General features: G+C 51.3%; 1 protein-coding gene across 1 annotated transcript in view; it reads left to right on the forward strand.

Annotated features, from left to right (window-relative positions):
• The window catches only part of LOC310668307 (protein unc-13 homolog A), a 115,823-nt gene that overhangs the window by 21,983 nt on the left and 78,515 nt on the right, over positions 1-15,325 (forward strand). The window contains exons 7-13 of the mRNA XM_083421392.1: positions 537-570; positions 2,227-2,262; positions 3,788-3,998; positions 6,656-6,781; positions 10,666-11,598; positions 12,443-12,536; positions 15,034-15,083. Of these exons, the coding sequence (XP_083277518.1) occupies positions 537-570; positions 2,227-2,262; positions 3,788-3,998; positions 6,656-6,781; positions 10,666-11,598; positions 12,443-12,536; positions 15,034-15,083 (1,484 nt within the window). The remainder of the gene's footprint in view (positions 1-536; positions 571-2,226; positions 2,263-3,787; positions 3,999-6,655; positions 6,782-10,665; positions 11,599-12,442; positions 12,537-15,033; positions 15,084-15,325) is intronic.

The raw sequence follows: 15,325 nt of genomic DNA on the forward strand, positions 1-15,325 counted from the left end.
TAATCCGTTCCAGACTTTTAAAAACAACCCCTAAATCAGCAATTTTACATGAATTTTACTATCTAACGAGACCGTTGATCCATAAAGCGAAAGCAATAGACAATGTACTGCCGTCACGCAATCGAACCACCAGTGGCTGGACTGCGTTCCACACCGTCACAAAAGCAAAAGCCAAAAAGCCACAAAAACGAAAATGAAAAATAAATAGCAAAAACAGACAGACCTCAGCGTAACGCTCAAAATGGAAGTGTGGCGCTCAGAACGGAAGCATAACGCTCAAAACAGAGCATGTTTGGCTTCCGAAAAAAGTTCGCAAACCGGAACAGTTCCTTCCGGGTTTGCACCGTTTGGGTTCCATGTTGTTTGAGGACCAAGGCGGTTGAGAACCAAGGGACTGCTGTAACTGTAAAGTATTTTTTAAAAGGTATTTTAAGTTGTTCTCAGATAGACACTGACTCTTCCCCTTCCCTCTTCTCTCCGCCTGCTCCCTCCTCTCTAAATTTTGGGGTTCCCATTCTCGTTCTTGGGGGACACAGGAGAAGCCGCTCCCCGTACCCGGATCTCAGTGCTGTAAGTGTTTGCCCCGCTTGTGACTTTTAGGGAATTCGATCTCGCTTCCTCCATGCCCTAACCAGCTCCTGTCCCTCTGTGACCTGCTGGACTTCAGCTCACAGCATCCTCTCTGGTGGCTGCAATGGTTTCTGGGAGTTGGAGTCCAACAAGACACGTTCTGTACCCCCCCGACTCAGGGAATATCTGTGAAGGTCTTTCCATGACCCTCCATCTTTGGTTTGGAAGGTACCTCGCTTGGAGGGCTTGGCCACCAAAAAGGGGGTCACCTGGTTGGCAGAAGTCCCCCCTCCTTGATTCTCGACCCTCCCCTCTGTGTCTCCCTTATCCCCATTTGTCCCCCCTTCCTGCTTTGTCTCTTTCCCACCCCGCCCCGCTTTTAAGTCTCAGGAAAGTCTCGAGTTTGGGAGCAAAGTACCGTATTTTTCGCTCTATAGGATGCACTTTTTCCCCTCCAAAAATGAAGGGGAAATGTGTGCGCGTCCTATGAATGCAGGCTCCTTGGCTTCAGCAATAGCAATGCGAAGCCTCCGAAGCGCAGAGGGAGCGCTCCCCCTGCACTCCGGAGGCTTCGCGTTGCTTTCGCTGAAGCCGCCTGAAGCCCCCGGAGCGCAGGGAACTGCCGCTGCACTCTGGGGGCTTCAGGCGGCTATCCGCAAGCCTTCAGAGTGCAGCAAGAGTTCCCGCTGCACTCCGAAGGCTTGTGGATAGCTGCCTGAAGCCTGGAGAGCGAGAGGGGTCGGTGCACACCAATCCCTCTTGCTCTCCAGGCTTCACTTCGCTGGAGAGGCGCTGCACCGTTTTCCCTCTCTGCACAACGCCCCTTCAGCGAAGCGGGAGGAGAAATGGAAGGGGGTCATCTTTCACTCAGTAGATGTTGCTTGGAAGAAGATGAAGAGGAGGAAGAGAGAGATGGCTGCCCTGCCCTGTGCTTTTATCATTACCTGCACAGGTGAGGCCACACCCACCTCTGGTCACATGTAGAGGAAGTCTGTCCCAGCCTAAAAGGAAACAGGAAGTTTACCTGCTGGCTGGACAAACATCCCTCCCCATGTCAAAACATGTTCACTCTAGGAATGTTGTACTTGACCGCTCTTGTGTTTCACAACCCACACCACCCACCACATGGAAGAAGCAGGAAGAAGCCCAGAACAAAAGATGGCTCCCAATTTTTATCAGTTTTTCAGAGATACCTGTGACAAGAATTTTAAGGTACTTAGATATATAATAAATGTTCCTAAATGTACCGACCAAGTACGTACATAGATCGACACAGGAAGACTGACCTGAAACCGTTTTGACTCCCAAACTGACCAAATGTATTCTCTGCGAGGAGGGAGGGAAGTGTGGGAACCGTCCCATTGTCTCAGGAATTGGGAAATCACCATCTCAAAGGAATGGGCAGACTACCAGGAAAGGCAATCAGATAACCTGCCAGACAGGAGATAAAGAACGCGCTCAGATTTCTGTTGTAGACCACCTTTCTGTTTCCTAGATATGTGGCTTGTATAATGCCCTCAAGGAAGGATTTAAATTATTCAGGAATGGTCTAGTTACCTCTTCCCTTGAGGGCTAAAAAATTACTGGCTTTATTTAGACTTGGCCTGTCTCTTAAAGGGACACGTCTTCTTGGTCTTCTTTTTTTTTTTTTCATAGGCAACTGGAATTATTTTGGCTGGGGAGATCAACAAAGTAAGTATATGACCTGCCCCCCACCTCTAGACCTCCGTACCCCCAATTTCTACCCATTTTGCTATGCAGGCCTCTTCAAACACAGCCACTCTGGGCGGCCCCCTAACAGAATATTCAAAACATCGAACATTAAAAACTTCCCTAATCAGGGCTGCCTTCAGACGTCTTCTAAAAGTCAGGTGCTTGTTTATTTCCTTCATTGACTCCCAGGACGTTTCTGAGCACAATTCAAAGTGTTGGTGCTGACCTTGAGAGCCCTAAACGGCTCGGTAGACCTGAAGGAGTGTCTCCACCCCGGACACCTGGGTCCATCTCCAGAGGGCCTTCTGGGGGTTCCCTCCCTGTGAGAAGTGAGGCTACAGGGAACCAGGCAGAGGGCCTTCTTGGTGGTGGCGCCCTCCCATCAGATGTCAAGGAAACAAACAACTATCTGACTTTTAGAAGACGTCAGAAGGCAGCCCTGTTTAGGGAAGTTTTTAATGTTTGATGTTTTTAATATTCTGTTGGGAGCCACACAGAGCGGCTGGGGAAACCCGGCCAGATGGGCAGGGTATAAATATTATTATATTATTAAGCAGATTGCAGATCGAGTTTTACCTACGCAGAGCAGTGTGGGTTTGCCTTCCCCCATAATCAGGAAACTCCAGTTCCTTCTCATGTCTTATCTCCCTGTCACCCATCTTCCTCTCACTTCTCCATCCTCCTGGTAGCTAAAACGCAGGGCGCTCGTCCCCTGCCATGGGTGGCGCAAACAAATTTGTGGACCAGCATTGCAGTTGGGCTGGACTAGATGCCCTTCGGGTCCCTTCCGACTTTTGCTTTCGGGAGAAAAGGCCTCCAATTCTCTGGGTTTCCCCATCGCTCCGTCCACCTCTCTCAGTGTCCTCCCTCGTTCTCTTCTGCCATCGACCAGTACCGTTGTTCTCCCCGAATCCCATCCCGCCCCCCAGTCAAGACGTTTCCCCCCTTCCTGAATCATGACCTCCCCGCTCTAATGTCCCCGGGAAAACAAACAAACAAGGAAACACAAATATGCAAAGGTGTGCGTTTGCACGCACCTTAGATGTCCAGGCCTGAACATAAAGATGGCCACCCCTTGTTAAGAGAACGGGCCTTTACCTAACTTGCGAAATTGTGTGGTCCTCTTCTTCTCCAGAGGGACGCGGGGGGTGCTGTGGGTTAAACCACAGAGCCTAGAACTTGCCAATCAGAAGGTCGGCGGTTCAAATCCCCGCAATGACGGGGTGAGCTCCCGTTGCTCGGTCTCTGCTCCTACCAACCTAGCAGTTCGAAAGCACATCGAAGTGCAAGTAGATAAATAGGTACCACTCCGGCGGGAAGGCAAACGGCGTTTCCGTGCGCTGCTCTGGTTCGCCAGAAGCGGCTTAGTCCTGCTGGCCACATGACCCGGAAGCTGTACGCCGGCTCCCTCGGCCAATAAAGCAAGATGAGCGCTGCAACCCCAGAGTCAGCCACGACTGGACCTAATGGTCAGGGGTCCCTTTACCTTTACCTTCTTCTCCAGATGATGACCCGGACAGCACCATGGATGACCGCGACAGCGACTACCGCAGCGAGACCAGCAACAGCATCCCGCCTCCTTTTTACACCACCTCCCAGCCCAACGCTTCGGTCCACCAATACCCCATGAGGCACCAGCAGAGAACGGCCCGGGACTCTTACGGTGATTCCATGCAGAGCTATGACATGGACTACTCTGACCATCGGCCCATGAGGTAGACCGGACGGAAGCCGGGGACCTTCCTGGGGAAAGGCATGAGAAGCCTCCATGGGGCAGTGGTGGGGTGGGCCTGATCCCAGCTGGGGAGCTTTGGCCAGAAGCGGGCACCAGGTTGTTGGAAGGGAAAGGTTGAACTAGATTGGACCAAAGGTTGGTCAAGCCCAGGGCTCTGTTTTAGGATGCAGGCAGATGGGCCCCGCCACCGGAACAGAACCAAGCCTACGAAGAATGCTGCTATTTCTTCTTCTGCTATGGCGATCCTTCTTCCTCTTCCTCTTCCTCTTCCTCTTCCTCTTCTTCTTCCTGTTCTTCCTCCTCCTCCTCTTCTTCTTCTTTGGCTATCCCTCGTAGCCGAGTAAGATTGTCTTCCATAAACACGGTTTTCACAGTGAGTCTGTAAGGGACTGTGGAGGCCAATTCTGGATCCCCACGTCCTTCCACAGTGGGGACACAGGTTTCCGGACGGGAGTTGATCCTGGTGAGGGTTTGCCAAGCGTGCCTTCCTCTTAGCACGTTTCTCCCTTGCATCCTGAGTTTGAGTGTCTTCAAAGCCTACTAGAAGGAATTCTTTTAAATTTTGTTTTGACTATTGCAGACCAACACAGCTACCTACTTGTAACTTCAAAGCCCATGACACCTTAAAAAGGTAAAGGGACCCCTGACCATTAGGTCCAGTCGTGGCCGACTCTGGGGTTGCGGCGCTCATCTCGCTTTACTGGCCGAGGGAGCCAATGTACAGCTTCCGGGTCATGTGGCCAGCAGGACTAAGCCGCTTCTGGCGAACCAGAGCAGCACATGGAAACGCCGTTTACCTTCGCGCCGGAGCGGTACCTATTTATCTACTTGCACTTTGACGTGCTTTTGAACTGCTAGGTTGGCAGGAGCAGGGACCGAGCAACGGGAGCTCACCCCGTCATTTTAGGGATTTGAACCGCCGACCTTCTGATCGGCAAGTCCTAGGCTCTGTGGTTTAACCCACAGCGCCACCCGCGTCCCTCCCATGACACCTTAACCCCGTAATAAAAATGTAAAGGTACCCCAGACCGTTAGGAGAGATTCAGGAGGCACAAAAGGAAATCCTTATCTACCTAGAATTTGGATTTGATATCCCGCTTTATCACTACCCGAAGGAGTCTCAAAGCGGCTAACATTCTCCTTTCCCTTCCTCCCCCACAACAAACACTCTTTGAGGTGAGTGGGGCTGAGAGACTTCAGAGAAGTGTGACTGGCCCAAGGTCACCCAGCAGCTGCATGTGGAGGAGCGGAGACGCGAACGCGGTTCCCCAGATTGCAAGACTACCGCTCTTAACCACTACGCCACACTGGCCCTCGTGGAACAGAGTTCACCTACGGAACTCGCTGCCACGGGAATAGGCTATCGTTGGCTTTTTGCCACGGTGCTGAGCCCCCGCTATTGGAAGGGAGTAAATGCCCCCCCCCCGCCGAATATCAGCTGCTGGGAATTGCAACTGGGGATTGTGGGCTGTCGCTCTCAGCTCCTGCTTGCGGGCACCCGGTTGGCCATCGCGAGACTAGATGGGCCTTTGCAGGTTCTTTTCTGAGGTTCTTATAAGGCGGCCCATGGCTACGAGTTCTGATGGCTGCACAGGGTTCCCAGTAGTCGACCCACGGATATGGGTTTCTGGGAACCACAAGTGGAAAAGTTTGGATCAGATTGTAGAGGTTCAAAATCCCAGTGGCCACCAGAACCCTGGGCTGGATAAATCTTTGGTCCAATTGCAGCGGGGTCTCTTCCAACAGCCTTATGTCCAGGCAGATTTTGTCATGATTGTAGGGGGGGGGTTAATCTGAAGATCCTATGGGTCGCTTCAGACAATGCTAAGACTATTGGGGGTGTGTGGGATTTTTTTTTGGGGGGGAGACTGTGGTTCAGGTGTAAGCTCAGCGCCCTTCATCCCTCAAAACGTCACCGAACCGACCTCACAAGCTCGCTACTGCCAGCTCTACCATTCTGCGATTCTATTGGCCGCCTGAGATGCCTGCCGTGTGGCGGGTTGGACTAGATGACCCCAGGGTCCCTCTCCAAGTCTATGAATGTGTCCAGAGGAGGGCAACCAAAATGGTCAAAGGCCTGGAAACGATGCCTTAGGAGGAAGGGCTAAGGGAGCTGGGCATGTTTAGCCTGGAGAAGAGGAGGTTAAGGGGTGATATGATAGCCGTGTTCAAATATATAAAAGGATGTCACCTAGAGGAGGGAGAAAGGTTGTTTTCTGCTGCTCCAGAGAAGCGGACATGGAGCAATGGATCCAAACTACAAGAAAGAAGATTCCACCTAAACATGAGGAAGAACTTCCTGACAGTAAGAGCTGTTCGACAGTGGAATTTGCTGCCAAGGAGTGTAGTGGAGTCTCCTTCTTTGGAGGTCTTTAAGCAGAGGCTTGACAACCATATGTCAGGAGTGCTCTGATGGTGTTTCCTGCTTGGCAGGGGGTTGGACTCGATGGCCCTTGTGGTCTCTTCCAACTCTATGATTCTAATGTGTGTGCCTTTCCCTATGCCTCTTCCCTCTCCCCCCACCCCCTGGAAGCAGAAATGGTCTTTGAACGTGACAGGGGAAGCTGGTCTTGTCTCTCTCTGACTTGTCAAAATTCTGACCCTCTTCCTCTTCCCCCTTCCCCGATCCTCCGGCAGACGCTACGGTAGCGTAGACTCTGCCGCAAACGGACACAGCGACGCTGAGTCTGCTTCCGGCTCAAGCAGACACACGAGTCGCCAGCCCTCCCTCGAGAGCAGGCGCACCTTAGACCTATCTGATAGGTGGGTCTCTCTCTGTCTCTCTATCTCTGTGTCTCTCGAAGTGTGCCTTTCTTATTATTTTCGCAGAGTAATATGTGGTTCTTTGGCGTTCTGCACCCTGGGTTAGGCTGGTAGCATCCTTCCAGCTGTGGCCGACTCGACCCACCTCTGGGGAAGGGAGTTGTGAGTTGGGTGGTTGGGTGGAGATGGTCAAAAGCGCCTGATGAGGAACAGTTGAAGGAGCTGGGGATGTTCAGCTTGGGAAAGAGGAGATAGGACAGAGCCATCTTCAAAATTCTCTGCCCCATGAAAGACGGAGCAAGCTGGTTTCCTCCTGCTCCGGGACGGTAGGACTCGAACCCGTGGCTTCGAGCGACGAGGACGGAGATCCAGATGAGAACATCAGGAGGAACTTTGCAACAGCAAGAGACACATACAGCAGTGAGATGGAAGGGGAATCTCCTTCCTTGGAGTTTTTTTAAACAGAGGGTGGATGGTCAGGGATGCTTTAGCTGAAATCCCTGCATTTTGAGGGGGTTGTAGGAGTTTTTCCTGTGCTACGAAGCCTAGGGACTTGCTTCCGCTTTGGAAACAGAACACAGCTGTCAACTTTTCCCTTTTTAAAAGGGAAATTGCCTTATTCCAAATAGGATTCCTCGCAAGACGTAGTTGACAGCTATGGCTGTCCGGAACTCCAAAACCCCGGGGAGAAATTGGGCGGAGAGAATTTCAACATCTTCCCCAACTTTTTCTCTCTGCCTCGCAGTCCTCAAGGGAGCTTGTCTGTTTCCCAAAACCCCAAAGTCCCTGGAGGTATCTGTGGGGTGGGCGCCCTAAGCCCCCACTTATGCCAGAGCTGGAGGCGTGGTTTCGGTCTAATCCAGGAGTGTCCCCCACCGTATCCTGTCTGCATGTGCTTTCCCGTAGAACTCTGCGCTTGCTCAGAGATGTTCTGGTGGTGACTGGTAGCTGTCGTGGGGGTTGCCGTAGGACTTTCGTCTTCCACCCACCGTGAATCGTTGTGGCCCCCTCTTCCCTCCGCCTTCTGTGTGCTTCCCAGCCCTGGTCTCTATGTTTCTTCCGCAATAAGATGTGTCCGGAAGTGATTTCAAAGCGGTTTCGAAAAGGGTATCAGAAATGAAATACCATATTTTTCGCTCTATAAGACGCACCAGACCACAAGACTCACCTAGTTTTTGAAGGAGGAAAACAAGAAAAAATATATTCTGAATCCCAGAAGCCAGAACAGCAAGTGGGATCGCTGCGCAGCGAAAGCAGTGATCCCTCTTGCTGTTCTGGCTTCTGGGATAGCTGCGCAGCCTGCATTCGCTCCATAAGATGCACACACATTTCCCCTTACTTTTTAGGAGGGGAAAAGTGAGTCTTATAGAGCAAAAAATACCGTAGTTCGGCTCAGTCCCTCCCGCTTTGTCCTGAGGCAGTTGTTTGGATTACGCCGCTTCAGAATAGACATAGGAGCCAACTCCTAAGGCCTGAGGGGTCTCCCCCCCCCCCAAATTAAATATTTGAGGGGGCTGGCCCCTCTTAAAGTTGATGGGCATTGCCGTTCGAATGGTGTCGTGTGATCGATTGCAGAGCAAGACTTACTTGCCCCCCCAATATTTTTATTCAAGTTGGCCCCCCTGAGAACGAGGGTGCATGTTAAAAATGGAGCGAGCCCCTTTTTTCCTTGACACGCTAGCTTTCCATCTGCAGGGAGTTGTCATATGATTGTAGCTGTCAACGTTTTCCTTTTTTTAAGGGAAATTCCCTTATTCCGAATAGGATTCCTCGCAAGAAAAGGGGAAAGTTGACAGCTGTGATATAATAATAATAATAATAATAATAATAATAATAATAATAATAGGACAGGGCGGTGTTTGTGGTCCTGTGGCTCTGTGTTCCCTGGCTGCAGTCTCTTAGTGTGTGTGTGTTTGTGTGATTCATTGCTGCTATTGGCTTGGGGGGGGGGGAGAAATCTGTGGGGCCAGCAGGGTTTGGAGGAGGTGGGTACAGAGAATGGGGTTTGGGGGGCAATGGGGAGAGGCAGGAAGCAGGTCTGGCCATTCGAGACATCCAAGCAGCAAAACAGCCCAGGGAGGGCATTCCACAGGGCGGGAGCCACCACCGAGAAGGCCCTCTGCCCGGTTCCCTGTAACCTCACTTCTTGCAGGGAGGGAACCGCCAGAAGGCCCTCGGAGCTGGACCTCTGTTGATGAGAATCTGGCAGCTTCGTCCCCACATCCCGACCTTAAGATGGGATGCTCTCCTCTTAAAACAGCAGACCAATTCCTCACCAGTTCCATTTCCTAAGCGTGTTAACTTGGCCTCTGGAATCTGCACAGACACCCAGATTTGTTCTGGGAGCATGTGTTGGTTTTTGTAACCCCGGTCGTTTGAGGTGCCTGGTTGCCTGGGGTAACCTTGTTTAGACTAGCTGAGGCAATTTTAATATTAGTATTTTAACTTCCGTGTGTTTTAAAGTACAGTGGTGCTTTGGTTCTCAAACGCCTTTGGTACTCAAACAACTTGGAACCCAAACAGTGAAAACACGGAAGTTAAGTATTCCAGTTTGCGAACTCTTTTCGGAAGCCGAACGTGCTCCGTTTTGAGTGTTACGCTTCCGATTTGAGTGTTACGCTGAGGCCCGTCTGTTTTTGCTTTCTATTTTGCGTTTTTGTGGCTTTTTTTTGTTTTTGTGACTGTGTGGAACCCAGTTCAGCTACCGACGGATTGATTGTGTGACTGCGGTACATTGTTTATTGCTTTCGTTTCATGGATCGATGGCTAAAATGACTGGAAAAGTCAGAAATCAGGAAGACCAAAATTTTAACAAGGAATGGGGGGAAATTATAACTTAAAGACCTATGTAAACGGTTAAAATTGTTAGTAGGATTGGAATACCACTTGTAGTTTAAGGCTAATTCTGGACATAATGGAAGAAGTAATAGGTTTATTATCAAACGATTATTAAATGATAAGATTATTAAACGATTATTATTAAACGATAAGACTATTGTAAAAGATGCGGGAGGAAAAGATTAATAATAGGACCCACATAGTGGAGGACACAAGTCTAGGAGATTCCTTCGAATCTTGTTTTTACCATTTATGTCCGATATACAGCCGTACCTTCGATCCAAAACGCCTTGCAAGTCGAACGTTTTGGCTCCTGAACGCCGCAAACCCGGAAGCCATTGTTCTGGTTTGTGAATGTTCTTTGGAACCTGAATGTCCTCTGTGGCTTCCGATTGGCTGCGGGAGCTTCCTGCAGCCAATCAGGAGCCGCCCCGTGGTTTCCGAACATTTTGTAAGCCGGGCGGACTTCCGGAACAGTTCCCGTTTGACTTCCGAGGTTCCCGCTGTATCTCTGTCAAATTTAAGTTGAACAATCAAATACCGTATTTTTAGTTCTATAAGACGCACCTAGTTTTTGGAGGAGGAAAACAAGAAAAAAAATATTCTGAATCTCAGAAGCCAGAACAGCAAGACGGATCGCTGCGCAGCGAAAGCAGCAATCCCTCTTGCTGTTCTGGCTTCTGGGATAGCTGCGCAGCCTGCATTCGCTCCGTAAGACGCACACACATTTCCCCTTACTTTTTAGGAGGGAAAAAATGAGTCTTATAGAGCAAAAAATACGGTAAATTTGTAAATAAAAGAATAACCCTAATGTCCATATGCCCCTCCGGAACATAGGAAGGTGCCCTAGAGCAAATCAGACAACTGGGTCCATCTAGCTAATGCTGCCTGCACTGGCTGGAAGCAGCTCTCGCTCTCTCCCAATGCTATCCGGGGAGGGAAGGGGTTAGAATGTGGGGTTTTCTGCTTGCGAGGCCCTTCCCTTGCTAAGCCTCTCTGTCTGTCTCTCCCCGCTTGGTTTCTCTAACCCCGCCGCACCATTGCAGCCCCACGGGGAGCAGCCGCTACGCCTCGTCGGCGGAGCTGAGCCAGGGCAGCTCTCAGCTGAGCGACGACTTCGACCCCGACGACATCAGCCTGGACGAGCGGGACGGGGACTCGTACCACTCCTGCCACAGCTCGGTCAGCTACCACAAGGACTCGCCGCGCTGGGACGAGGACGAAGACGACCTCTATCTGGACGAGGACGAGTTCAACGAAGAGTACAGCGACAACGAGGAGTACTACCCTGAGGACAAGGTGGGGGGACTCGAACCCGATACCTACCCGGAGGACGCCTACCCGCAGCAAGAGCAGCAGCAGCAGAAGGGTCAGCCGCCGCTGCAGCAGCCGCCGCAAGGCGCGCCATCCCAGCAGAAGCCACTACAGGCACAACAGCAGCAGCAACAGCCACTACAAGCACAGCAGCAGCAGCAACAGCAGCAGAAGCCACTACAGGCGCAGCAGCAGCAACAACAGAAGCCACTACAGGCGCAGCAGCAGCAACAGCAGAAGCCACTACAGGCACAGCAGCAGCAGCAACAGCAGAAGCCACTACAGGCACAGCAGCAGCAGCAACAGCAGAAGCCACTGCAGGCGCAGCAGCAACAGCAGCAGCAGAAGCCACTGCAGGCGCAGCAGCAACAGCAACAGCAGAAGCCACTACAGGCACAGCAGCAGCAGCAGCAACAACAGAAGCCACTACAGGCACAGCAGCAGCAACAGCAGAAGCCACAACAAGCACAGCAGCAGCAAAAAGCAGAGCAGCAGCCGCCGGCGCAGCCGTTGCAGCCTCCGCAGCCGCCGCAACAGCAGCGGAAGGTTCCGGAAGAGACGGCGGAAGAGCTTCTGGCAGGCCAGCAGAAGGAGGCGCCGGCAGAAGAGGCCCCCGCCCCGGAGGAAGCCCCCCAGGAGGAAGAACCCCCCAAGGAAGAGGAGAGGTAAGAGACGAGGTTGGAAACGGGCGGGGAGGTTTGCGGTGGCTGGAAACGACTTGCTGGAACGATGGAGGCAGCAGCGCTTCTGGGGAGCAGTTCCCGAAAACCCCAAGAGGGTAGGAGGCTCCTGTTTTGGAGGTTTCCAATTATTTATTTATTTATTTACACCCCGCCTATCTGGCTGGGTTTCCCCAGCCACTCTGGGCGGCTTCCAACAAAGTACTAAAATACAATAACCTATTAAACATTAAAAGCTTCCCTAAATAGGGCTGCCTTCAGATGTCTTCTAAAAGTCTGGTAGTTGTTGTTCTCTTTGACATCTGGTGGGAGGGCGTTCCACAGGGCAGGCGCCACCACCGAGAAGGCCCTCTGCCTGGTTCCCTGTAACCTCACTTCTCGCAGGGAGGGAACCGCCAGAAGGCCCTTGGAGCTGGACCTCAGTGTCCGGGCATAACAATGGGGGTGGAGACGCTCCTTCAGGTCTACTGGGCCGTTTAGGGCTTTCAAGGTCAGCCCCAACACTTTGAATTGTGCTCGGAAACGTACTGGGAGCCAGTGTAGGGCTTTCCCATTGGAGTACGTCTGGAACCAGCCAAGACGGGCACGGGTCGAGAGGACAGGTGGTGGGCTTTCCAGCTCGGAGGAGTCTGTCCACATTGGCTGGGGATATCTGGTCAAAGTGGTCCAATACTGGACCCAAGGACAATCGGCGGAACTTCTGGGGAACTTTCGGGGAGGGGGCCCACATGTGAGTGGTGGGCGGGGCCAGAAGAAAAAGTGGGCGGGGCTTGGTTTCGACATGGTTATGCATCATTCAGCGAGTTGCCTCTGTTCGTTTCGGCTGCAGGGAGAAGGTCGAGGCAGAACCGGTGGACCCGAAAGCCCGAGCGAAGGCGAATTGGCTGCGAGCCTTCAACAAAGTATGCATGCAACTTCAGGAGGTAAGCGCGTCTGGTCACTCCTCCTCGTTGCCCATATTCAAATGCAGTCGATTTAGGCTCCTCCCCCTGACTGTGAAGCCCCGCCTCCTTTCCCAGCTGCACTGAACTCCCTCCCACCACAGGCGCTTCTGAAATTCTCTGCAGATTTGAGAGTTCTTTTAGGAAAAGATTTATTCGTTTGGCATTTTCGGATTGCAATTTTACAGTCGTTTATCGAACGCGGGACATAAAAATCTCTTTGGCTTTCCTCCTCCCCTTTGTGGGTCCTGTTATTAACCATTTCCTCCTGACAATCCAAATCTTTTACACCTCCAGATTTGAGAGTTCCTACTTGAGCTGTTTTCGCTCACAGAAATGGGAGGTGGTGCGCTGGGAATTTTATTTTGTGATATTCTGCAAATTTGCGCCCGCAGGCGGGTGGTTATCTCCCATTTACCTATTTATCTACTTGCACTTTGATGTGCTTTCGAACTGCGGGGTTGGCAGGAGCGGGGACCGAGCAACGGGAGCTCACCCCGTCATTGCGGGGATTCGAACCGCTGACCTTCTGATCAGCAAGCCCTAGGCTCCGTGGTTTAACCCACAGCGCCACCTGTGTCCCTGGCGAGTTTGTGCCCCCAATTTATCCTAATGGACCACCCTGTGCTGCACTCACATCATGATTCCATGTCTCACCAGAGTGTCCATATTTAAGTTTCTACCTTCCTCCCATCCCTCTTTAGTCCTCTTCCCCATTTGTTGAGTTCTGACCGTACCTATAATTTTTGTTTTGTTTTGCTTGTAGACTCCACCTGCCATCTTTTTCTTCTTCATTTTCTTTTGGCCCCAAAGCTGCCCCCACTTGGGGGCACCCTCACTTTTCAGTTTGCTCAGAGCCACCGCCATCTTTGTGTCTCCGTCGCTCTCCTTCTCCCTCTGGGATTGCAGGTAAGAGTTTCCTCAAGTGCCACCAGAGGGCCTCTGAATATCTCCCCAAAACAGCTTCCTACATGTATCCAGCGCCATGAGGACTAGAAACCTAGGTTGCATTGTTGTAAATAAAAAAACTGCCCTTTTCCCTTATGGGGTATCCAGGAACCCATATAGAGTCCTTACATCGGTTCCCTATTGGTAGGAGAAGATAACAGAGGCCAACCAGAGAATATTGAGAAGCAAAGCAGCTAGTAAGCTTGATCTTTATTGATCTGTTGCAATAGGGTGCTCCCCTCACCCGCAGGAGAGAGGAGGGACCCAGAAAAATGATGTGCAAGGCCTTATAAAGACTTTTGAAATTGCCACCCTGTAGATCAAGACCACCCCCAGAAACATCATCCATCCATCACAGAAGGGGTGTAACCTAAGACCACCCCTCAGATACATCACACCTACGTCTCAGAAAAGGCGGTCTAAAACAGAAATTTGAATGTTGTTTTTCTCCTGTCCTTGTTTATCTGGCAGGTTACTTGATTGGATTTCCTGGGGAGCCTGGCCAGTCTTTTGTAGTGATAAATACTTAGTTCCTGGGCCAGGTCACAGGCTCACACCCTATTAAAACACAGACGTACCCTTAAGACAGGATTTGTGAAGGAAAAAACAATGGGGGGGCTTTCCCACTTTGACCTTACAGAGAAAAGATTTGCTCAGTTTAGGAATCAAAATGGCTTCCGGTCGGTCTTCCGGTGCTGATCTATGTACATGCAATTATGAACATTACCATATATCCAAGACCTCAAAATTCCTATCACAGCGTGTAGGGTAGAGGCCATCACTCCTCGTTAGAGCATCCTTTCTCAGTGTGCTGAGTCTCACGTACAGCCCCTGGCTCCTTTGAAATGCTCCAGAATGAGCATTTCTGCCCAACTGTGTGGATAAAACCAAGCTAGATGTTCTTCATGGATGGAGCCAATGTTGTAGGCCAGGAGTGGGGAAGCAGAGATCCTCTAGATCAGAGGTTCCCAAATTTATTTGGCCAGAGGGGTGCATGCTCCCGCTTGGACTGCTGCAATGCGCTCTACGTGGGGCTACCTTTGAAGGTGACCCGGAAACTACAACTAATCCAGAATGCAGCAGCTAGACTGGGGACTAGGAGCAGCCACCCAGACCATATAGTCCTGAAAGACCTACATTGGCTCTCAGGACGTTTCCGAACACAATTCAGAGTGTTGGTGCTGACCTTGAAAGCCCTAAATGGCCCAGTAGACCTGAAGGAGCGTCTCCACCCCCATCGTCCAGCCTGGACACTTGAGGTCCAGCTCCGAGGACCTTCTGGCAGTTCCCTCCCTGCGAGAAGCGAGGTTACTGGGAACCAGGCAGAGGGCCTTCTCAGTGGTGGCGCCCGCCCTGTGGAACGCCCTCCCAGCAGATGTCAAGGAAATGAACAACTATCTAGCTTTTAGAAGACATCTGAAGGCAGCCCTGCTTAGGAATGAACTCTGGTGGGGGGAGCGCGCGCGTGGAGAAATGTCTCCTAGGATCAAGACCCTACCAGAGAGAATAACTGATCCTTTCTATTTCACAGGCTCGGGGCGAAGGATCCGGAGAGTCGAAATCCCTGTGGTTTAAAGGCGGGTGAGTTGCTGTCTCTGAATGCCCAAATTCAAAATGCCTTTCTATGGGTCTCAGGTCGCTGTGATTGATTGATTGATTGATTGATTGATCCCGAATTCTTTTATCTCCATCTCTGACCCCAGATTCCCTTCCTTTCTGAACCCTTAAATTGGCTCACCTTCTTAATTGGGTGGCTGGTGCCCACTACCTTAATTTCCCATAACCACCTCCAAATGCATGGACAGATTTGCAAATCTGTTTGT

This window comes from Podarcis tiliguerta (genome assembly GCF_965153285.1).
Source record: "Podarcis tiliguerta genome assembly, chromosome: 18".
Classification (NCBI taxonomy): Eukaryota; Metazoa; Chordata; class Lepidosauria; order Squamata; family Lacertidae; genus Podarcis; species Podarcis tiliguerta.